Raw genomic sequence first — 24,673 nt, 5'->3', positions numbered from 1 at the left:
TGGTAATTTCTCTCAGTTTGTGGCATGGCAGAGGACTTTGTCTCTCACTGATGGGCGGCAACACAGAGACTCAGGGGAAGCCAATTAGAGGGCCTTTCCTGGCCTTTTAAGAGGCAGATAATGTTCTTGTTTTTATAAAGCATCCTGTTATTTAATCAGGCCTGTAAGTGAGAGCCTGACAAGCCTCCTACAGTGTAGAGCAGCCTCCCTCCTCTCCTTCCCTCCCATCATTCCTGCCCTGAGCCCTCCATCTCATTCAACAGCTCTTGTAAGCCTCCAGGAATTCCTTCTTGGAACAGGCCGTGCAGTAAGCCGTGTCTTTCTGCAGAGCCAACACACATCCACACACACACACACACACACACACACACACACACAGCCAGCACAGTGATAACTGAACACACACGCTGTCTGTAGATAAACCTAGACACAAATGAAGTTTGAAAAAAAATGCACCACTTTGATTTCAAATAACACAAGTATGGCGCAGTACATCTGCGGTATGAGACGTCTCTGCCACTGCGCAACTGCTGTAGATCAGTGCAAATCACATTTCAGTGAAGTCGGTGGGGTGTTTGTTTAAGAAAAGAAGACACATCTACATATATTTTTATATGTGCTGATGTATACTTATGGAAATTTCATGGCTGTGAGACATCTCACTGAAAACCACAAATGTGAACCTCATGATGGCTCTAGAGGAAAAGTCAGGGGATCACCAACGTTAGCAGGATGCATCCTCTGGGGGCCATGGATGCTTCCACTGACCGCTCCCCACTTTCAGATTCTCATGTGGCCTCAGAAGCACTTTCTTGTGGGTTAATATCACAAAACCCACAAAATTCCAAATTCTACATGCTCGATGGCTATTAGGCCCCAATCTGAGTCTAAATAGTCTCATTGTATCCCAGTGAATTACATACTGTAGAGCCACACTGTCTGCCCCGTCAACCTGTTTTGTCAAACCCCTGCTAAAAGCCAGATGGGAGGGGGGCACTTGGCACTAACCTACCTGAGTCAGAGTTAAACAGGTTCATACTGCAGAGGAGAAACAAGAACTCACCCCCTTCGCCTGCAGTGTCGGACTCACAAGACCTGTTTGCCGGTTTGCTCTAAACATCTGGGAGATGCTTAGCGCTCGCCTGCTTGCCTGGGGAAGTAGTTATTGGTAACACAAACCTGTCTACTTTCCACTTCACTTTCAGCAGCATCGTGCCCTTGCCCAAGCCTGAGGCGTGCCACAAAAACAGAGAAAGTAAAAGAGATGAAGACAGAAGACAGAGGGACACGGGGAAATGTCTTTTTTTATGGGAATGTTTCACTTAATCTCATAAAGGCAGCGTGAAAACCTCCATCTGTTTGCCGAGCAGTTCAAAAGAGACTCCACATGCCTCCGCTTGCTGCTATATAAAAACAACATTCTAATGCAGATCTTAAAGAGGGCCAGCGGCTCAGCCTGCACAATGAGAACTGGGATGTGCCAGACGAACCGATGGAGGATGGGAGGGTGGAAAGAGAATTAGGCAGGTAAACGGGGGGGGGGTGTGAGCAGCAGAGAGGGACTGCAAAAGCAAGGTGAAAGACCTGAGAGAGTCAAATCAAAGCAACACATTTTCCTGTCAACAGTGGTGCTCCTGACCTGGCAGACCTGACCTTGACGCACTAGACAGACAGTACTGGTGTGGGTCGCCCTCTGGCCTCACCTGCCACTCCTCTGAATCAACCCATTCACCTCTCCACCTCCCTGACTCTCTCCTGCTTTCTGTTCCCTTCTCTTCTCCCTCTTCATGTTTCACCATGAGGCTTACCAGTCGCCTTTGTCATTAATGGAGGAATGTCCTGGCTGAGAACGACATCTCCTGTTTTATCGTGGCTCTCGAGCAGGGATTCGAGGGCACAGCCTTGCATTCAGGGCCTGACTTTTGATGCAGTCTGTGAAGACAAAACTGAGCTTTCTCTCTCTTTTTTTTTTTTAAATTTAACCTACAGTAGGCAAGAGTCAGCACCCCTCTTGCTGATGACCTGAACCAAAATCACCACAGATTAGTTACAAATATAAAAAATCGAATGATTTCTTTGATGCATTCAGACACTAGGAACCAAAGGTCCATGAGACTGCAGTGTGATGCCTCTGTAGATGGGTTTTCCTGCACACTGGTGCCTCTGTACACCTCCAGGCCTCCTCTCCCCATAGCCGGGGCAAGACCAGGCCCGATTCCATTTGCAAAGCTATTTTGACAAGCCACCCCTCTAGAAAACTCCAGGGTTCAAACTGCTGGAAGATCAAAGGACTAATACTGAAGTAATAATAAGTTACTGCCCTCTGCACGCCTCATTCATCAGGGAGAGGCAGCGATATAGTACAGTTGTAACTGCAGGGCCATTAAGCACTCATCATATAACTCTATTTGCCATCCCCGTGTGGGAAAACATCTTCAGCTCTGTGGGCAGACTGAGAACGAAGAATGAACTGCTACCAGCAATGCCAAAAATCTGAGCTGATAAGGAAGTGAACAAACACTGTGTCTGGGATGAAACCTCCAACACTCAAAATCTGTCCCAACTCTTCGTGCATCCCTTCACACCTCACCTCGGCTACAACCAGACACGCCAGGACCCCCCCTCCGTCCCCTCTTGCAGCCAGCTGGAGGTGTCTCTCTCAACCCATTGCGATGGAGGCATTTTAATAACAGCCATTTGGCAGAGAATTGTATCATCTGGGCTCTGTCAGGCTTTACAAGCATGACATGGCGTTCTATTTATAGGGCAGCATTTTTCAGTGATCGTCTGCGCCGACGACAGCCTGATGAAACCCTGACCCCGCACGCTGCCTTTGAAGTGACAAGTGAGAGATGTGCCGCCCTAATATGAACGCCTTCAGACGCAAACGCTTTGCATTCTCAAATACCGGAAGCAGCGCTGCAAGAGGGCGGCGCATTCGCCCGCAGGGAGCAGATATGCAGCGAGCGTGCAAAGACACTCACATCAGCCAATGCATGTTCATATGTGTGTGTGTGTGTGTGTGTGTGTGTGTGTGTGTGTGTGCACAATCATAAATATACAAATGTTTGTGAAATAACGTGGCTTCACTCATCAAGTCATTCTTAACATTTCAAGCTGGTTCAACTTCATCTTACTTAAATGTTTCCTTGCTGCTTTAACAATGTTAAATGATGTTAAGTTGAATAATTAGCTCAAAGTTGTCTCATGAACATGAAAAATCAGCAGACTGTATTTGAGACAACAGGTTCAATAAATGTAAGACATGAGGTTCAGTCAACAACTGCTCGATGCTAACCATCGTCACTGTTAGCACAGCTCTCACTGTCATTGAGTGAACATTCAGCAGAACTTTCATGTAACTCATCATTTTAAGTCAAAAGACTTCAAGTCAAGTGAAGTCATGTTTGGTTCTCAAAAGGTGAAAGTTTATACTAGAGATTTCCATTTGAATAAACTTGAAATTTATTCTAATAGATTAGTTGATTCCACTAAATTTCTTTGAATTTGGTGTTTTCCAGTGTACTGTCCATTTTTCCTTGTTTTAAAATGTGGAGAGGAAATGTGCGTAACAAGTGAAACTGCTTTGGAAACAGTGGCATTTTCTTGGCTTTTTCGCAGGAAAAATAGACTCTGGAGAAAATATTAGCTTGTTAAGCAGGACTGAACAAACAAACTTGTTAAGAAGGACATATTTTGCAATCCACACACACGCAGGTGATATTCCAGCAGCGTCTATTTTGGAGATGTACTTCCCACCGAGCGGCACTGTAGACATCTCACTGTTTGTGCAGAAAAGTTTTGTGGCAATGCTGTCGACAAGTTCAAATTGGACTGCAGCATCAGAGAAGACCGTGTCCGCTCAACATGACTACAGTAACTATGCAGAGCCTGTACACAACCCATGTGTCATTTCAGTGAGGAGCAGGAAAAGGGAAGAGCAGAAAAGTGAGAAAGGGGGAGCAACAAGCTGCTAATCGCCAGTCGCTGGGAAAAGAGAGCCAGCATCTGAAAACACCAGCTCTCAAAGCAAACAAAACATCTTCCAGATTTTATGTACCTGTGGGGAGGATCACTCTGTGTCATCAGCTCAGAGTCAATGTTTAGCTTAGCAACGCTGGCGAGAAACGAGGACGGGACATGTGGATGGGAGCTGCAGCCACGGCTGGGGTGAGTTACGCTGAAAACATCCCGACAGATGCCGCAGGAGTAACATACGCACCTTTAGGCCAGAGAATTTTCCACCTATTTAAGGTGACAGGATGAGTGGAGAGAGTGCAGCGGAGGAGCAGACCCCCTGCAGATCACTCACACCTCATTGGGCGGAGTGATGACAGCGCTGAACTGAGCTGAACGACAACAATGCTGCAGGTCAAGGTGACATCTGTTAAGCTGTGACCTGCAGGGCTATGTAACCTCAGAGTTTCAGCCTCACTGTGTTGTGATCCTGCAGTTCAAATTACTCCTGCTCACCTGCGGGGTGAACTGCGTGTGATTGATTACTCATACACTAACTAACTAACACTAGCCAATGAGTGTTGTGTTGTAAAAGCATTGCAGGAATTCAAGATTCAAGATTGCTTTTATTGTCATTGAGCATAGCCATGTCAATGAAATTTTTGTTGCAACCCCCGTGTGAAAAGAAAAGATAATAAAATAAGATAAAATAGAATAAGATGAAACACATCTAGATAAAATAAACTCACAATAAAATAAACTCAGTGGTGAACGTAGAAATAATAAAAAAACAAACAAACAAAAACGTAAACACGGGAGCCACGAGCCGCTGCGTCTGCACGCGCCGCCATCTTGGAATGCAGTGGTCAGATGTACTTCCATCCAAAATCTCATCAGTGGTAAAAAAAAAAAAAAAAAGAAAGAAAGAAAAGGAGGTGATGGAGAGATGGATTTGACAAGCCTCCCCTTGGTATTAAGCTGATTTAACCTCTAATTCCTCCTCCACATATCTTTGTGAAGAGTCACCTCACTGCTCCAAAGGTCAAACGTATCTCACCAAGCAGCCCAACCCACTTTCCCACCCCACCGTGAGACAAGAGGACCTGATTCCATCCGTCCCCCGAGACTTCTGTAACCACGCTGTCCTTTTCTATCCCACCTGCTCACCTGAACAGACAAATTGAATTCACTGCTTGTTTTCCAATTCTCTTTGGAAAGAAAGCCGCCGTTCCAAAAACCACACATGACTGCGAAATGCAAAGCACACCACTTGTTTTTGAAGTGAGGAATGCACTTTCCCATTGAGGAGGGAAACCTGAAGTATTCCCCTCATTGTTGAGCCGCTCACAAAGCCAAGCTCTCTGTGAAAGGTCTCCCCCAGCGATAAAGGCTCGTTCCTGTGCTTGCTAATCCCCCTCCATCGCACAGAGCTTGTGTTAAAGGTACACTGCTGTACAGTACAGTCGCTGCCCTGCCCCCGTCCACAGATTCCACTATGTCTGTGAATTCACACCAGGTGGTGACCTCAGCAGAAACCAGGTTTCCCTCAAATAACTAGGCACTGGGGTGGTAAAGGGAGGACACCGGCATCAACAGCACACAGCAGTGTGAATACAGCGACTATCTGTAACCAATGAGCAGTAAATCTTCCTGAAATTGTGCACAAGCCCTCACAGACAAGCTGAGGTCAACAAGCAGCGACTCGAGGTTCATTTTGGTGGCTGGAACTTGAATGACATTCCTGTTGCTCAGGGCTCTTCCTTGTCCAAAGTATTCTTTGGCTGAGTCCCATGGGAATGTGCTCTCCTGTGTGTGTGTGTGTGTGTGTGTGTGTGTGTGTGTGTGTGTGTGTGTGTGACGACAGCAGAAGACTTATCAACCTGTTTTCCTGTCCTTGGACTTGTAACACAGCAGATATTTCGTCTACATCCATAACGCCGCCTGATTTTCACTCTCAGACTTTGTTCCAGGTTGAGTTGACCCCAAAACACTTTGGATGACATTATTTGTACATCTCTGCACGTCACTTGAGTAATGAATTGTACAGGTGAGGGTGCACAGAGCAAAATGACAGCGTTTTGAAATGAGCAGAGTCTGGGTGAAAGTGCAGTGTTACCCTCTAAAATTTCATAGTCGACCGCTGAAAAGGTGGAAGGTGTGGTGTCCGAGACAGCTCAACGCAGTATAACTTAAGAAAGCACGTGCAAACAGACAAAACACGAGCAAATTAAGAAAACCCCTTCATCATTTTGACAACATGTGCAGCATTTAGAAAACAGCTGCAAATACAGACGTGATGCAAATACACACATTACAACCAAATACAGGAACTGAGAGTGGTTTCATCTTTGAATAAATCTACTATTGCAGGTGTAAGACCCATTATTTTGGACAAAATGAGCATCATGCAGTAATCAGATATTTGTTATGGGTCCACAGTAAGTAAGTTAGTAAGTTAAATTTTATTTATACAGCACTTTTTAACACGCAGTTACAAAGTGCTTCCGACACAAAGCCCAGAATGGACGTCTATAAAAAGGCCTGCTTATAAAAATGAGTTTTGTGAAGCTGCTTGACACAGTCCAAAGATTCAGCAAATCTGATCGACGGAGGAAGATGATCCCAGAGTGCTGGGGCTAAAGCAGCAGAGACATGATCGCCTTTTGTTTTTGCAGTTGCAAAATGGATAAAAGGCCGAGATTAGAGGATTGGAGTGGTCAAGAGGTGGAATATGTGATGAGGACATCAGAAATATAACAGGGGGCAAGGTTATGCATAGCCATAAGTAATCAACAGGATCCTGTAGTTTATTCTGAGTGTTACAGGAAGCCAATGGAGGGAAGCAAGAACAGGCGTAATCTGGGGCCGTTGGCTAGTTCTGCTGGAAGATCACCAGTGGAATTGATATTAGAGTGAAATTGACCAATAGACCAATAAACTCAAGCATGAGGGAGAAAAGCCATACTTCATTTGGGGGGTTGATGAATGATTACACAGCACATTGGGTCATCACTTTAGGATTCGTCCTCTGGCCACCATGAATGTCTGCACAACATTTCATGGCCATATTTCTGGGTCAAAGTGGTGGACTGGCAAACCAACAGATCAAACCAACACTGCCATGCATAGAGCCATGCCAGCTGGCTTAACATCACTGGACTTAACTGCCTGTAATATCCTGATAGTGAGGCAAAAGAGGCATAAAACTGTGTGCAGACTGAGCACAGGACACCACTGTCAGGAGGAGTCTGTCTGACACTGAGCCATTGTTTTACTAGGAACGAATCATCACAGACTGTGCAGTAATGGACAAGAACAAAGTTTGAAGGGAGGACAAAGCCTTCCAAACAACAAGTATTCCACCTGTTGTCTGAAAGCAAACCTTACTGATATCAGAGGCGACGATGAGCTGACCTGAAGTGTTGTTACTTCACACAGAACGCAGTCAGGTCTGTTTACATAGAATAAGTGGTGTAATTTGAAGTTAAGGCATCATTTACAACATCGTCATTTACACTGCACACATTTTTTGATGTTAATATCTGTTTAGATTCTTAGTTATATTGTATTTTTATTATATTATTATAATATTATAGCATGTGTATTATACTTTAGAATACACATGCTAAAATAAAGAAGCAGTCTAAAGTTTAAAGTCATTTATGCTATTTTAATTTAGATAATATTTATTTCGTACATTGCTCAAATATATGTATAAACAGTAGTATGGAAATGACTGTGCTGTCCCACTACAGGTAGATTTATTGTACACACCAGGCTTCATTTGAAATGTGTTCATCTTTTAGCCCTACGATTTTACATGAACACTCACACTAAGCACACATGCGCGAACACATTTACAAACAAATGCATACCACGCTCACCAGCAGCAACTCCGTCACAGCAGCACGGGAAGAAAGGAGCCTGCAGCTGGTGTTAACGCTGTATGCTGGGGGCTGTGATTCTGCTCGTGTGGGACGGTGGATAAGGGAAAGGCTGACAAAGGTGTGCATTGTTCAGCTTCATTAAAAACCCTGTGACTGTGCTTTCCCTTTTAAAATCTGCGTCATCATGAAAGGAACAAGAGACAGCGGACACTGGCTGAGGAAAATAGCTCCAGGACCACAACAATATCAGTCTCAAACAAAATAAATCACCAAACTGTAAATGAAATCATGGGTACGTTAAGAGCCATAATGAGTGCACTGACTGAAAAGAAGGCAGTCATTAGGCTGCTGGACTCAAAGCTGGGCACTTCCTACTGAGTTATCTTCACATTGATACACTGAGCAGCAGTGTGACGGTGCCTAACTTTAGCAACAGAGGAAATGGGAGGGAAAAGAGTGTGCCGCCAGGGTCAAACAGGCACAAACGTGGTTACTCAGTCTTGTTTCTTAAGAGAGAAGGAATGGCAGATACAGCACCAAAGGGAGGACTTATCAGAAACAGCACAGCAAAACAGAGTTCTGGAACATTAGTGGGTGCAGCACTGTGCCCCAGTAATGAGGCAGCCCATTCATACTGCTGCTCGATAGAAAGGGAGGCTTGGGAAGATAAGGCCAAAGCTGCTCCTGCATCACTTTTGAAACTGTTGCATTCAAGATGAAATGATCATAGCAGTGTAAACCTGACAAGGAGCAGAGGGAATATGACACTCAGGATAACAGGAAGAAAGGGCTTATGCCTTTTGCTCAGAGGACTGAAAAACAGATTTTGAAATGTCTCCACATGGTTTTCAAACTTTTTATGCAGTTTATCTAATATTGGAAACAGTAGGATTTCTGTAGTGTGTGTCCTTTAAACGCTTCAAAGATGAAAAAGAACGATCCAAGGTGCATGCAGAGCGTGTGAGGTGCATGGTCGGGTCTATTAGCAAAGAATGGCAAAGGTTGCAACATCGGAGTCCAACTCTGACTAACAGAAGAAAGAAACAGAAAGTCATAGTTTATCCCTTTGAAGACGGCCGTGCAACTGTCTGGCACAGACAAGCAAATAATGAATTTTCTTGGGAGCGAAATCAAAGCAAAAACCCAGAAGTCTGCTAACACTGATGCATTTCATACTCGCCAAAATGTCCATTGTGTACCTGCTGCTTTTTGCATTGACTCTCAAAAGCTGAAATATTCCCCCTTTTCCAGATGTTCCCCTGTGTTCCTCCTCCTTGACTCGCCTCTGATGAACTGGAGATGTTGGACTCGGCTACTGAAAGAAAAGAAGCCAAAGGCAGCTGCCATCGCACTTCCAGCCCCTGCCTTTGCTAAAAAAACCAGCAGGCAGGAATAGTCTGAGGTCAGTGTCACCCCCGACAGACAATCAGACGAGAGAAGACAAAAACATTGTCATGAGGACCATGATTTACTCTTCCCTCAACGGGCTTCCCTTGTTTTCTACCACTTCCTGCCACTGGGACTTCTCTTCCTGGCCTGAACATTTAGGCCACACTGGAAGACACATTTGACCATTTGAACTAGTTTTCATGACTTGTTCTGGACAAATTAAACATAATGTTAATCATTTTTTATTTACTGATGCTATAATTAAATATATTTCCTGGAACTGAGAGTAAAGGGTTAGAAAAATATGTAGATATAACTGAATTCATCTACACTCTTCTTTATTATCAGTTAAGGTGTAAAATAGAAATCTAAATCTAAATCTAAAAAAATTAATTTGGAAAATAAATTCAAACTTAATTTATTTGTCAATTCATATTTCACTAACTCATTTATTTTTCTTTGTTTCCTTATTTTGTTTTCACACTCACACAAGCTTCATTGTTTCTCTATTCTCTATTTTTCCCACTAAGCAGTTGCCATTTTCTCTCTGTGCATGTGTGTATGATGCATATTCATGGTAGGGACTGCAGATGAACATCAGCCTGAAGCTAACTCTGGTGCAACACGAGACAATACACAGTTTGAGCATTTTGTGTGTTGACGCATTCCCCAGAAACAGCGCATGACAGTCAGAGAATAAACAAAGTGCTGATGTCAATACGTGAAACGATAAACAAATGATAAATAAATGAATGTGTGTCAGGGCGTGTGTGTGTGTGTGTGTGTGTGTGTGTGTGTGTGTGTGTGTGTGTCCATGTATTACTCACATTGTTTGGGACATAAATCTGTTTACACAGTCCCACTGTGGGGACTCGCCTCCCTTATGGAGACAAAACACAAGTCCCCATAATGTAAGTTATTCAATTTTAGAGTGAAGACTTGGGTTAAGGTTCGGGTTAGTCAAGTAGTGCTTCTGGTTCTGGTCAGGATAAGGCTCTAGGAAATGAATGGAAGTCTATGTAATGTCCCCACAAGTGATGAAAACCTAACGTGTGTGTGTGTGTGTGTGTGTGTGTGTGTGTGTGTGTGTGTGTGTGTGTGTCCTGTCCTGTCCTGTCCTGTCTGATACACTGTATACACACACTCAGCTGCTAGTTTATTACGTATATGCAGCTAAAACGAATGCAGTCTAAACACGTGAAAAGGTTCAGTTTCAGAGATGTGACTTGGAGGCTGTAGTTTGTGCTGATGTTGATCTGCACTGCATTATACCGACAAATGTTTGTGTTACGTTGCCCATTGCATTTCTACCAAGGAGGCTAGGCTAACATTACGAGCTCCGTGAAGAATGATCAAAGGACATTAAGGCAGCACGTAAAGTAGAAGTATGGAAACCAGTAATTACACAAAGGCGTCATAATCAATTAGACAATCATGTTCGATAATGACCTTACAAATGCTAGACGCACACCTTTGATGACATTTGCCTCTTGATCCCCGTGACTGACACAGTTTTTGGATCTACAAGGCTGATTCCTCACAAAGTGGCCACCTTTCTTTGGCTTGAGAAAAAAATTGGGAAGGCACACTTGAAGTAATGTGATCCAATAAAACACACGCGCACACACACACACACACACACACACACACACACACACACAGAGAGAGAGAGAGAGAGAGGCACATGCACATTTAAACCCTAGTTAAAGAAAACAGGATTAGTGCACAATCAGGCCAAAAGCCTTTTCATCTGAGAGGAGCAGAATCAATAAGCAAGGCTTTCTATTAGAGTCAACAAGTTCAGACACAGGCCAAAGACTCAATCACTGCAAAAGCCGCTTTCAAAAAAAACATGAATTCTTAGTGATGGTGATTCACAGAGCTGCAGCTTGAGTGGGAGAAAGTTAGCTCAGTGTTTCCAAAAGCAAAGATGACTGCATTCACTCAGAACATCATGAGCCTGGTGTGGAGTGCAGAGTAGCCCTCCTGGCTCCGCTGCCATGCTTTTTCCCGTCGAGTCATGTGTTGCTGTGTGACCTGAGAACCTTTCCAGGGCTTCAGTGTAAACAGAAAAGGCAGGCCGGCTAGTGGAAAGCAGACAGATCACTTCTAGCACAACATGCTGGCAGAGAAAGCCACACTGCTGGTGTAGTGTTGTGTAATGATGCAAAACCACTGGAGCGGTGGAGGGCTTTGATTCAGGCAATTGCAGAAAAAGAGCTGAATCTGAGGCAGAGACGGGTATGAAATAACCACACAAAGGGAAGATTTGGACACCTTTTGGACACTTCTGGTTTCAGATTTTCATCAGTTCAAAAAGGAGAGCTGACAGCAATTAATTTAGTTTGAAGAAAAAACAGGTCACAATGAGCTGCATGCAAAAATAACTTATCTAATGATTTTATATGCTTTCATTTAGATAAAAAGGGCAATTTTTTAAATACAATGAGAAAAATCTGAATAGTATTCCTTTAAATTTATTTTAAAAGAAGCATAATTCATTTTCCTGTGGAGTTACTCAAATATTTCTTCGGGGAATTCTGCTAAATAATGTCCTAAAATTCACAGTGTTATAGGATTCTAAAAGATTTCAACTTCAAAGTTCACTGAAGTGGCAACACGTCTACTGAAGAAAGCTGCTCGTTTCATACAGTCATGTGAATGTGGGTGAGAGGTGGTGGTAGTGCAGAGTGCACCAGGAGAGGGCGATGGTTAGAGGCCTCATGCACAGCCGTTTATCACAGCGTCTGGAGAAAAGGTTTGACATGTTTGATAGTGTCCTCTAAATGTGAAGAGGTCCTGCACTGTCAGAGTAATGTCTTGAAGTGCAGCGCAGACGTCCAGGGTCATGAGCTTTAACTCTCAAGCTGCTCAGGAATCCTGTGAGTTGCATTAAGCAAAGCACAATTATACAAATCACATCAAATCAGCAAAGGAATCTCCCTTGTTCACGATGTTGCTGAGGATAGGAGCCTCTGAAAACCAAAATAAAAACAAAGGACAACAATGAAACCTTATCCTTCAAGGATTTCGGCTTCACTTTGTTTGGTTTACAGTCTATTCTGAGTGTGTGTGGTGCAACACGAACCCTCTGTGGCCGTCAGAGTATCTATAGATCAGTGGGGCGGGTTACAGTCAGACTAAACTGTAAACAAGTCCCATCCAGAGACCACGGCTGACCCGGCACCGCACATCCCAAACCATCTGATTCATCCTCTTCAAAAGGACGCGAGCAAACTCCTCAACAGCTGCATGATGAATCCCCAATAAATCCACCACGACCAAAAGCTTTGAATCTCGCTAAGGAAGTAAGGATGCAGGTGGCTGGAGTGGAGTTTATTGCATCACATAGTTTCCAGAAGACCAAAACAACAAGAAAGACCCCCCTCCTCCTCCTCCTCCCTCCTTCACTCCTCCTGATTTCAAAGGCGATCTGCAGGGAGGGAGAAAGCACTCGGAAGCAACAGCCCTTTGTTCAAGGGTGCTTTCGCATGAGGGAGAGAGCGTGTTTTGTTTATGGGAAGACACAGTGTTGCCATTAAGGCTTTAATCAAAACTGTTTTCTGGAGTCAGCCTTGAGTGACACCCCTCCTCTCCCCCCTTTGGCCCGCTCGGTTTGGTTCCCACTGAGGGAGCAACAGGAGGAGGAAGAAAGGAGCGGGGAAGTGTGGGAATGTCTCTACATCGTCGCCACGGCGGGCGAGCTCCTAAACATGGCTTTAAATTAGGGGAAAAGAAAACACAGGCTAAAAAAAGGCAGTCGCCTAACTATACTCCTGCCTGCTAATTTGTCACCACTTGAAAAACGAGGAAAAAATAGCAACAGTTTTAAATCACACTACTTTAAAGTTAGGATATGCCAGCCAGTGTGTATGGTAAAATACTTAAACACAAGGGAGATTTAGGTCAACTCCATTGCAGTTGCACATACATTTAAAGTATTGTGGGTGGAATCTATGGAGCTCTGGCTGTGCTCATATTAGAGGGAAGCAGAAATGGAGAACACTGAGTGTCTGGTTCTGGCTGGCTGGGATCGGACCAGTGACAGCTGGGGCTTGAAAGCCTTACATCCAAAGCCAGGGCTCACTGCCACTTGCTACATTGCAGCGCTGAGCTAAGCCCACCCCCTCCTGTCCAAGCCTTCACTCTGAAAGATCACGGTCCTGAACAAAACATTAAGCTCCTGCCAAATAATTCCCTCTAAAACCATCTTCTCTTTAAAGTCTAAATCCAAGAGCGGAAGAGGTACTGGAGAGAAGACAAGATGGCAAGATGGTTTATCTGTCTGCTGCCATGTCTGAGAGGGGAAGGGGTCACAGAGAGGGGAGTTTCTCAGAGGAGCCGAGGAAAAAGGCATGAAGCATACTGAATGGCGTGTGTGTGTGTGTGTGTGTGTGTGTGACTGTACCTTATCGAGCAGTGGCAGACAGCGGGGTACCCTGTGCTCCAGTTTGACAATGGTGATAAAGTCACTCTCTTGTCGTTCATCCTCGCTTGTGTTGCACAGAGACAGAGGGTGATACTGCAAAACACAAGGTGCACAGAGAGAGAGAGAGAGAGGTTACAGGAGGAAAGTAATCAGTTAGATCAACCAGAAACAGAATCTTTGCTCTGGCTAGGAGGTTGAGAGGAGCACAGTTTTTGCAAAGAACACTGCACTTACATGTGTAGCCCTCACCTGAAGTGCAAAGAGATGAGTGTGCAAGTACTTAAACAGCTTACCTATAGCATGAAAATACTGCAGCCTGGATAAATTATAACTCCCTCCAAAAGTAATTTGTCATACCTTAAATATACTGACAAATTTCCAGTAGTTTATTGACTGGGAGGCCCAAGTTGGGCGGTGACTCATACAGGGGTAGCATGAACACACACGCACGCACACACACACACACACACGTTGGAATAGCATTAATTTACCAAAACAGTAAAAAAGGCCTTGGAACTTAAAAGTTGACGACATACATTCAAAAACACTCATCAAACAGCTGGTTCAAACTAATGTCCCGCCTCTCACTGGGCAGATAGTTAATCATACTTTACGATAATTGGGTGGCACCTGATGTGGCCAGTCATTTTTCAGGGGTGGCCCGCGCTGCCCCAGGCCCACGCCCCTGTCATGAAACACACAGCTATACAAGACAAGACTGTAGAAATGACTGAAGACTAACTGACGACACTGATGGATTCTTAAGTGCAGCATGAAAACTACAGCTGATACTTAAACACAAAGAGGGAGAAGAACTTAAAAACTGAACAATTTAAACCTGGTGGGAAACATCACTGCACTGGAATAATACTCACACATAGCAATGACAAGTGAAACACACATGTCCATTATTTAATATAGAGACTCTTCCTGGTCTGCTCTTCCTTTTTGCACTATTACTGAGGAATTACAGCTTAATTGTTTGAATTCTTACATTTTGCTTAATGATTAATGGAAAAGAACATTTTGAAAAGAGTAATTGTACTAAAGAATAAACATATTAGTCCTCTGATGAGGCTCACCTCAAAAAATAGACCTGTCATCCAATTAGACTGAAGAAGCAGGTAAAACTGATGACAGTTTGTTCAATACTTGCTATACGTACATTATATCCCATACATGTATTCATATGTACCAAAACATGTAACCCACAGTGACCTTATGGACATCAAAGATTGGACCAAAATGTCTGCAACAAGCTTTAAAAAGACAATCTGATTTTCTGGTTTTCACATTATCAGAGGAAGCTCTTGGTCGAAGCCTTCTGTGTGTTAAATTAAGGCATTTCCTTTCCAAACTGTACCCACTTGATATCAAGAGGAAAAACTTTGGCACCCTATAAAATCAATTACACGGATGGTGATGTTCACTCCCACTTAAAGCCTTGAGGACTGAAAGAACGAGAGATATTCTTTGGTAGGAACATTTGATCCCTTCTGAAAGGGAGGAAATTTGTGGCTGCTGAAAGGCTGCATTTAAGAGCTCAAGGGATAGCAGCAGTGTTTGCAAGTCACAGACATGCTGTCACGGGTACGAGGAATTGCACGGCAGTCCAGGAGGGAGCAAACCGCTCCTAAAACACCCCCACGCATCACTAATTTGCTCACATGACATCAATGAGGGCAGCGAGACGGTGCTCGGAGATCAGTCCGTGTTACGGCTCACAGATCAGCCTGCAGCGTCCAGTCCCACACCCCAGCAGAGCGGTCCCACCCTGCCCTGCCCTGCCCTGCCCTGCAAAGGCCCATCCCGGCCTGGTTCTGCCCCGGTGGGACTCTTCATGTGGCTGTGGGCTGAGGTCATGGGGCTCCCCCTCATCTCACACAGCGGAAATCCTTAAATTAAAAAGACCCAAGGGTGACATCAACAGCTGGCACCCCGGTCCACGGGAATTGACGTAATGTGCTGCAAAGGGCTGGTGCATGTCTGTCAGGAGGAGAGAGAGAGAGAGAGAGAGAGAGAGGAGAGGAGAGAAGAGGAGAAGAGAGGAGAGGAGAGGCGAGGAGAGGAGAGGAGAGAACAGTAGAGGAGAGGAGAGCTAATAGTGTATAGCTAATGGAGTCACATACCATGAATGAGTAATGTGATATCTCGAGCGTTGGCAGAAATAACACTACTGATGACCTGCAGACCACTGATTAGCATCCAGGGGTAGTTCCACAGTTGCCAGTGTGTTGATCCATTATAGAGCAGCTATGCTAATTTGAAACAATACAAATGACGATTCTATTAAGGAAATATATCCACATATTTACGGTTAGGACAGTGCTTCTCAAACTGGGGGGCACAGAGCCACTGCAGCGGGGGCATGGATGATCAGGAGAAACATGGAGTGAAACAAGAGTTTGCTGACGCTATCGTGCTGACCTTCGCTTCGCTAAAATTCAGTGTGGATGCTGCTTTCCCTATCATTGCCAATGGTTGCTAAAAATTGTTCGGTGGGGGGCGTGAACATTTTTCGGCTTCTGAAATAAAAAGCTGTCACAATTTATCCACTTCCAACATCCACTTCTTTGGAACATGATGGGTGGAGTCAATAAAGGGGTCCTCGAGCTCATCTGACAGGAATGTTGGTCTACGACGGATAGAAAAGGTTGGGAACCACTGCTACAAGGTACTGACGACGGGGAAATGGACTAAAAGACCCTGGAAACACACCCAAGACAGGTGTCTCTAGTTAGAGTTGAAGTTGAGATAGAAAATGAACAATTTTGACTGAAGATTCTTCTCTGAATAATGTTTTAAGACCCTCTCCTGTGGGCTGAAAGGAAGCCCCCGTAAAGGAAGGCAGGCAGCAGGACAGCACGAAGCTCTGGCCTTGGCCTGCATGCTGCGCTGCCAGCTGCCTCTACCAGTCCACATTTACTAGGCCCAAATTAGAGGCCTCCAGTTGAACTTGGCCCTTAACAAAGAAAAAGAAAGAAAATAAAATAAAATCCTTTAATGACACTACTCCACTGATGCCATGACCTCTGCTCTTTTCTGCTATAGGTTTGTGGGAAATGTTGCAGCTGCGATCAGCAGGAAGATTTTAGCAGAAATAACGCCTATTTACATCTTTGGGCTTACTGGCTCGCGTTGGGATATTGTTGTGATTTTAAACATGTTGATGCATGGAGCTGTGCAATCGTACCTGATAAAGCAGATAATAATCCCAAAGCGGAGCCAAACAGGCTCAGAAGGAGCGGCTGGTTTGAGTTTCCTCTGGCTCTCTGAGGGCAGACACCTCGATGGGCACAGTGTTTATGTTCTGCATCGTTGTCAAAACTGAGTATTATCTTCTCTTCTTGATATGCCCTCACTGCTTCCAATCAGATGGCGTGAACACTCTCCATGAGTGCCATCTAACAGTTAGAAACGTGCTACCGCTGGACAATAAAAGGCAGCCAGGACAGTCTGAGACGTCCTCACTGGTTCATGGTTTTTGTACAGCCCTGAGAAAAAGGGGCCTGGGAAACCAAATCACTGAGTCTCCATTTCACAGGGACTAGAAACCACAGGGCACGCAAACAGTTCCCCACAGACTGTTAACAATGCTCACTCCTCCGTTCCTCCTCCTCCTCCTCATCTGTCTAGATCTGTTGCAGAACTGACGGGGACATGTCCCTCGGTTCCTTTGTAGCCACGATTAAAGGCATTCCTTTCCAGCTCAATCAAAGACTACCCCAAAAATATTCCAAGGCAAGAATCTAACAGCCTCAAAAACAAATACATGGACAGAAAAAGGGGAGAATAAATAGTAGCTGCGGTGAGAAGTCAATAATATTTTTTTTCCACTCGCTTAGCCCTGCGGATCTTCTTTTTTCATTTGCCAATAATCAGCAAGAGAGCTTTCTAGTTCATCTGCTGCCAGCAGGGAACCAGGCCCAGGCAGTTATGTCAGTGTGTGTTAGAGGGGGGAAGCAAAAAGAGCTTGCACCTCTCATCAAGCTCCACCACTCAATTACCAGCTGCTCAGGTCACAGGGTTAAGAGCAGTTGGATGAAATGCTATAAGTAAAATTATCTAAATGAAGCAGATTGGTTTAGCTGGAGACGAAAGAAACATATCAGTATGTGATTATTCCATCACACAGTATAAATCACGACTGAGAGCGAGGAAGGCAAAGGCCTCCTTCAATGGAGCTCTGCCCCCGAGGCCTGGAAAGCCTCCCAGGTTACTGCTTATCAGGGAAGAATTCAATCAGCCCTGCCACATGCAAGCTTGCAGGCACACACACTGACACACACACCTAAAAGCACATAGTATCTGCTGCCTGAGTTCTGACTGACCCACTTCTTCACTGAGTGACTCAGCCTCTCATGTCTGGGCTCTAAATCTAATGAAATTTCTTTTCTCTCTCATTCTCTTCAAACTCCACCATTAAATACACACCTGTTCTGTGTGCGTGCGCGCACACACACACACACACACACACACACACACACACACACACACACACACACACATTTACAGTACACACACTCATACAAAAGGTCAGAATCTTCCATGCAGGCTGGTAAAGTTAGCTATAAGTTTAGAACCAGGCTGGAGCCAGGCTCCAGCTTTTGGTTGCCAAAGATAACAGAATGGCTCTTATAATTTACATAATTGGCCAAAGTATCAAAATGTTATTCAAATTAAAATTCAGCAGTGCAAAGCAGTTTTGATTCTTTCTCACGGAGACACAAGGGTTCAAAAAGTGATTTGGCCTCACCCAACATGAATCAGTTTTATTCAGGTTCTATATCTGTCTCTGGAGGCGTAAATCAAAGCTTTCTCTCATTCAACTTGGCAGATATTTCTATAATGATGGCAAGTGTTTGTTTTTTTTAATGGTTGCCAAAAGGAGCAACGAGACCGCATGTAATAGCCGAAAGAGATCAGAATCTGGTTTCCCGGGTTACTGGGCAACACTTTGTGTGGTTCCCTGCTAAGATTTGGCTCAGTGTGTTCGTTAAGGGAAGAGAGAGCCTGCGGTGACAGGACGGCTGAGGCGCTGACCCACTGCTTCCTATCCCGCCACCCTGGAAACACATCAGCCTGCCTCGCTAACATCACAGAGTGAGAGCATGGGTTAATGAATGAGAACGCAGCTACGTATTGTTGCTAGAGGCACCTGAGCATGTGCTTGCATGTGAACGTATGCGTCTACTGATCTACCGGCGCAAAAAGTCCCTCTGTGGTCCTGCAGGGGAGTGAGTGACTCAGCGCTGGGTGCAGGAGTGTGTGTCTAAATCTCAGCAGTTACTTCAGGGGGGTCGCTGAAAGCCAAGGCACCGAGCCTTCTCTCAAATGTCATATCTGTCCTTGGACCAACAATCAAGCAGCGCTGGCTTCTTCACACACACTGTGGTCCAGCTCTCAGTGCCATAGATGACACAGATACACTCCTCACACCACAGTCCTCAGTCAAACAGCCTCGTATCTCATGGCCCTGCGCTGAGTACATTTACATGAAAGGACGAGAGTGACGCCGGCTTGCCCGGTGCCAGAGGAGCGGAGCAGAGGGTCTTTCTCTGTCAGAGCATCTGGAAAAGTGGGCTCTGAGGCCCTCGCCTCTTCTCTCTTTGCAAATGCAAACGAACAGGAGGCATTACTGCTTTGGTCCTGTCAAAACAAAAGGCGTGTCATCTTTCCCCCCGCTTTATTGACAGTGTCAGGCCCATATCCAGTAACGGTTACCACAGAGAATGACTTGGGGAAACGTGATCCCATAATGAGGCCCAAATAATTACCACCAGCCCCAAATTTGCCCGGGCGCTTTCTTTAAGTAGGAGTGCTTCCCCCCAACTCCAGGCCCGTCAGACTGTCTCTCTGTTCTATAAAAGGATTAGACAAGAGAGAAGAAAGAACCTGGAGAGGGAAGAGGAGCTGGTCTTAAAGAAGGGGAGCTGAATGTTGTTGTTAAACAAAGTTGCTGAGTAGGTGGAAGGCTGGATGAGTGAATAAATGTTTGGTTTTCCTGATGCCGCAACATACGAAGAGACCATATTCAAGTCCATCTTTTGCTCATTTTTCTGGCTCCTTGCCTTGTAAACGGGTTTCACCATAACACACAGCACAAAAGTTGAACTGGGATGAACTTACAGGCACGGCCACACCTGTGCTTTGATCAGTGCAGGAGATTTTCATTCAAGCGTGGCAAAAGTCATTAAAAATACTGGATTTCAGAGCTCAGCTGGAGTTCCGTTGCCCGATGTGAAAGCAGCTTTAAATCTTCATTTGTCTCCAGTGCATGTAGCTAAGATGTGTTCTTAACTCCTAAAGTTATGTTCTTCTGTTAAGCGACTGTGCAACACAGTCACGTTGCAGAGATAGTCAAACAGGATTTGGTTGAAAGAATGAATGGACAGTCAGAGGGACACACCCTTCAAGCACCTCTGACCTGTATTTGAAGTCTAAAGCCCAAAGTGTAACAACACCCACATACAGTACACAGAAAACCATTGAGATAATGAGCACTTACAGATGGCAAATTTACCTTCTTGAAAAGTTTACTCAACAGATTTGCTAAAAAAAAAAAAAAAAAAAAAAGGACCAGACCATAAACTGAAATCTAAATCTTCTTTTTAGTTTTAATCATTAATACAGCTGCTGCAGTAAATCATAACAGAACGACCCGTGTCTTTCTCTGTGTGTGTGTGTGTGTGTGTGTGTGTGTGTGTGTGTGGTGACAACAGCACTTAGAGCCACTCAACAGGCAAAGTGTGTTAGTTGCACTGGGATCACCATGGAGACAGCCTAAAGATGGAGCCCTGCGCCCTTTCCACACTTCCCGCACAGGTTCTGAGGTCTTAACACGAACACGCATGCTTGCATATACACACACCGAAACATACACACCACCAACAACTAGGGCCACTCCATCAGCCTCAGGCCAGCGCTACACTATGCATTTCAAAGCTCTGAGTAAAACATAAACACAGCACTTCCCTGTCATAACAAGTCAGCGGCTTGGTAACCCGGCAGTTTGTTAGCATTGCAATGATCCTTCTTCCCTGTAGACACGGGGGCCACATCCACACGTCCTCCAGGCTTCCTCCGGCCCATCCCTGGCCTGCAGGACGACTCTCAGACTCTCTCAGGTTCCACAACAGCAGTCAGAGAGAAAAGCCACACTTTCAACGTGTCAGTCACTCACGGCTGGGAACTTAAGGTCAGCTATGTGGAAAGAGATTAGCTGGGAGAGTGAGGAAGGGTGTTCACAGAAGGGAACTCCACGTTACTGGAGAAAGAGAGAAAGAGAAACAGACAAAAAGGAAAGAAGAAGAGGACGAGCTGTCTGTTATCAGCCAATACTGTGTAACCTCATTACTGTAAAGGATTTTGTAAATTTCCTTGGGTATATTTGGGCATATGACTGCTTCATCTATTTCAGAAACTCTGAGTGCATATTTTGCAAACTTTTGACAAATAACGACTTAATTAACTCACATGTTCAAGCAAAACTAACATTATCCAAAAGGTTATCTCAATTCATCCTGAGGGAGACATGAATATCTGCCAAATTTCATGGCAATCTATCCAACGGTTTCACTGAAAGCCACAAATGTGAGCCTCATGGTGGTGCTACAGGAAAAGTCAGGGGATCACCAAAGTCAGGGAGTCATCCTCTGGGGACCATGAATGTCTGTACAAAATTTCATGGCAGTCTGTGAAACAGTTGCTGACATATTTCAGCCTAGACCAAAGTGGTGGACCAGCTAACAGTGGACTGGACCAACAGGGGACCATCTCTACAGTCACAGCGAATGTAAGCATTGATATAAACTGATGCTGTTGCTGTTCAGGAGGAAATGTTCCACCCTTCGAAACCGGTGCAGAACCTACACTGAGGATAAAGCTCTGATTGTAGTTCAGTTAAAGTAGAAGGTACCATTTCAAAATAAAAGCACGAGAACAGGAAAAAGTCCCACTCTCCACAGAAAGTGACGACGACACCAGACGAGGGCTGCAGTGAGTTTCTCTTTAACGAGTGACAGGTGCCCTTTTTACACACTAAAATAAAAAGGCTGTTTTTAACGCCCCTCTTTCACTTGGAAATGCAACCCCATGTTCCCCCCTGAACCCACCCACTACTTTTTGCAGCAATATGCTGTTCTTAAGAGGGGTCAAACTTTATGACGGTATATGAGAAGGAGCCATTTTTTCTTTCTTCCCTCTTCCTCTTGCTGCTCCAGCTTTCCAACTGTTCTTCCAGTCAACCTCATAAAGCTTAAACCTGTGAACGCAGCTTGCGGGCTGAAACTGAATGCCACTGTACAGTGACATATGCAGCCGGGTTCTTCTTTGATCATAAAGCCCTGTGTGGGAGCAAGAACCGCCTGAAACTCCTGATGTGGAAGTTTAACTTATCAATATAATACATGACTAAAGAGCATGAATTAGATCTGTTTGAATATGCAGCTAGCTTTCCATTTCTCATCATTTTGTGACATATTTTCATATTAAGTAAGTGGCTCTGCATAATGCATCATACTGCTTTCCATCTCCAGCTGCCAGAAGGGGTGCTTCACCTGTTGGCTGCCGAACACAATTCACATGTAAATGAGCTGTAAATGTACAAAAGTAAGGCTCCGTTATCAGGGTTCAAGCTTACGAGGCGTCCCCGTCCTTCCATCTGCTCAAAACAAATGACAGACAAAATGACTTAACCCACTGACTTCCTTCCTCACAGCTGATTTGTTTACCATCTGTTCACTTATTATACACTGCAAAACCTTCCCATGCTAACAAGTCATGTAGTTGCATGTTCAGCCCTAAATCTTCTTTTCCTAGAAAGAAGAAATCAGCCGTAAAACAAAGGAGAGTCTAGAAAATAACTTCTTAGAAAGGCCGTTCCAGTGGGGGAAAAAGGGATTTTGAGATTAAAAACTCAATAAAAGCGCTCTTTCACATGAGTATCTTTGCTGTGCAGTTGTCGTTACCTACTATTCTGTCATGGAAGATCTCTAATTAAATCCAGGGGAGGATCCCGTGGAAAGAAAAAAGAAAAACAGTGACATATTTCTCTGCAGATGTCACTGTCGGCTACCAGCCCTCCACTCCACCCCGCAGGGAATCCCATAATCACCTGTGGCCGATGTCGGAGAAATGCAGTCATAAAGGCAAAGAGCAAGTAAACACAACAACTAAATAAAGGACTTCTCCATGTTATTTTTGCTCTTTGCAAATGTTTATGTGACCATATTGCCGAGGCACACACACATACACACACACACACATACACACACACTGCATCCTTAGCAACCCCACCAGTAAACAGACACAAAAACATGAGCAGAGAAGTGCTCTGATGTGGCCGTGGACTGCTTGCAACACACCTTGTAATTGGCAGCATAATTGTTTTCTTTTTCGCTGCTATATTTCACTTTGGCTCTGAGGCAGGCGTTGAAGCAGCCTGATTTATGGTCAGGGAATGTGCTGAGAGCTTTTCAAGACAAACCAGCGCAGATGTTTCTGTCCGACAGCGGTGAGGCGCGGGCTGACATTTGCGTGTCTGGATATCCACCTGAGTCGGTCAGCGGGGGCTGAATCTCCCGCCTTCCTGCGGTGCTGTGGTGCATGTGATCCCTCCCTTCGCCTCCACCTTTTCTCTGAAGGTGCCCTGCTGGTGGGTGCCACATGCTCCAGTGCCAGCTGGGTCCCGTCTTGTTTTAACGGCCAAATGGAGTGTACAGTTGTGCGTGCAGAAGTATGCATGTACTATATGGGGAGGGGTGGAGCGAAGGGGGTGTCAGGGTACACGTCGCTGAGGCGTGGGCATGCAGCCAGGAGCAGGGAGCTCCTCGAGGAATGCCATGGAAAAATGAGACAGAGGAATGCAGACTCCACTGAGCAGTGTAAACAGGCTGGGCTGAACGCCGCTTTGAAGTCGCTTCATCTCCCTATCACACACACACACACACACACACACACAAGCCGTGACCTACTGCTGTGTGATTAACTAGAAAGCATGATTTCAACTTGTGACCGGTGAGTTCTGCTTTGTTTGGCAGGTGATGTGAACACAACCTCAGCAACACAGCATGTACAGTATGTGTGCATTTCAGCCCTGCTGCATGTCCGCCAGGCCGGAACTGACACTCTATTTATTACTCAAACACAGATGCACTCACTTCAACACATGAGCACACATATGCACCCACGCACATGCCTGCGCAGTCACACACAGCACGTCCACACACACACACACGACATACTGTGTACAGAAACTCACACCTGCTCTCCCCCCGCACGCACGACACTTCAAGGCTTCCGGCCCCGCTGACGACAGTGAATTTTATGAGCCGAGTCCATCTATCTCCTCGGACTCCGTCGCTCCCTTTTCAGCTCCCCCGCACCCCTCCAGCTCCTAGCCCTGCTTCAATATGGCCTTTCAACATCTTTGTTGAGCATGCGGCAGTGATATCAGGCTAAGAATGTCTCCGGTGTAGACAGTAGACACGCAGGCACCGGAGCCTCTACCTCAGCGTCTGAGCCAGCCGGCTAAGGAATCCACTCAAGTGGGCAGGTAAACACTACTGCCCTTTGGAACACCAAGCTCCCACTGTGTGTGTGTGTGTGTGTGTGTGTGTGTGTGTGTGTGTGTGTGTGTGTGTGTGTGTGAGACACACAGACTGGAAATGAACAAGTGGCGCAGCAAAACCACTCTTGACTAGGGCTGTACAGTTGTGCAAAACTGAGGTTCAACACGAGTTGTGGTTTTGGAGTCATGTTGTGGTTTGCTTTGTGTACAGCAGGAAAAACAAAAAAATGACATTTCTTGAACTTATTCTGGAAAACAATAATGAAGGCATGTCTGTATATGATAAGTTAGTACACTAAAACAAATAGGCATTTAAAAGGGTCAGTATTACTCCAATTTAATTACATACATCCCACTTTAATTATACTGTTAATATATGCAAATGATGAGCATAAGGATGTGCAGAGTATTGTCACATGAACAACAACGACATAAAGAAAT

The 24,673-nt window shown here is 45.0% G+C and overlaps 2 protein-coding genes across 2 annotated transcripts in view; both read right to left on the bottom strand.

Moving 5' to 3' along the window:
• The window catches only part of LOC143332382 (E3 ubiquitin-protein ligase RNF43-like), a 29,789-nt gene extending 16,037 nt beyond the window's left edge, over positions 1-13,752 (bottom strand). The window contains exon 1 of the mRNA XM_076749764.1: positions 13,642-13,752. The gene's annotated coding sequence lies outside the window, so the exon portion shown is untranslated. The remainder of the gene's footprint in view (positions 1-13,641) is intronic.
• Positions 13,753-20,809: 7,057 nt separating this feature from the next.
• LOC143332383 (E3 ubiquitin-protein ligase RNF43-like) overlaps positions 20,810-24,673 on the bottom strand; it is a 40,026-nt gene continuing 36,162 nt past the window's right edge. The window contains exon 2 of the mRNA XM_076749766.1: positions 20,810-20,929. Within this exon, the coding sequence (XP_076605881.1) occupies positions 20,927-20,929 (3 nt within the window). The 3' untranslated portion in view covers positions 20,810-20,926. The remainder of the gene's footprint in view (positions 20,930-24,673) is intronic.

This window comes from Chaetodon auriga, chromosome 15 (genome assembly GCF_051107435.1).
Source record: "Chaetodon auriga isolate fChaAug3 chromosome 15, fChaAug3.hap1, whole genome shotgun sequence".
Classification (NCBI taxonomy): Eukaryota; Metazoa; Chordata; class Actinopteri; order Chaetodontiformes; family Chaetodontidae; genus Chaetodon; species Chaetodon auriga.
Note: the sequence above shows the minus strand (reverse complement) of the source record. Positions and strands in the feature narration are given on the sequence as shown.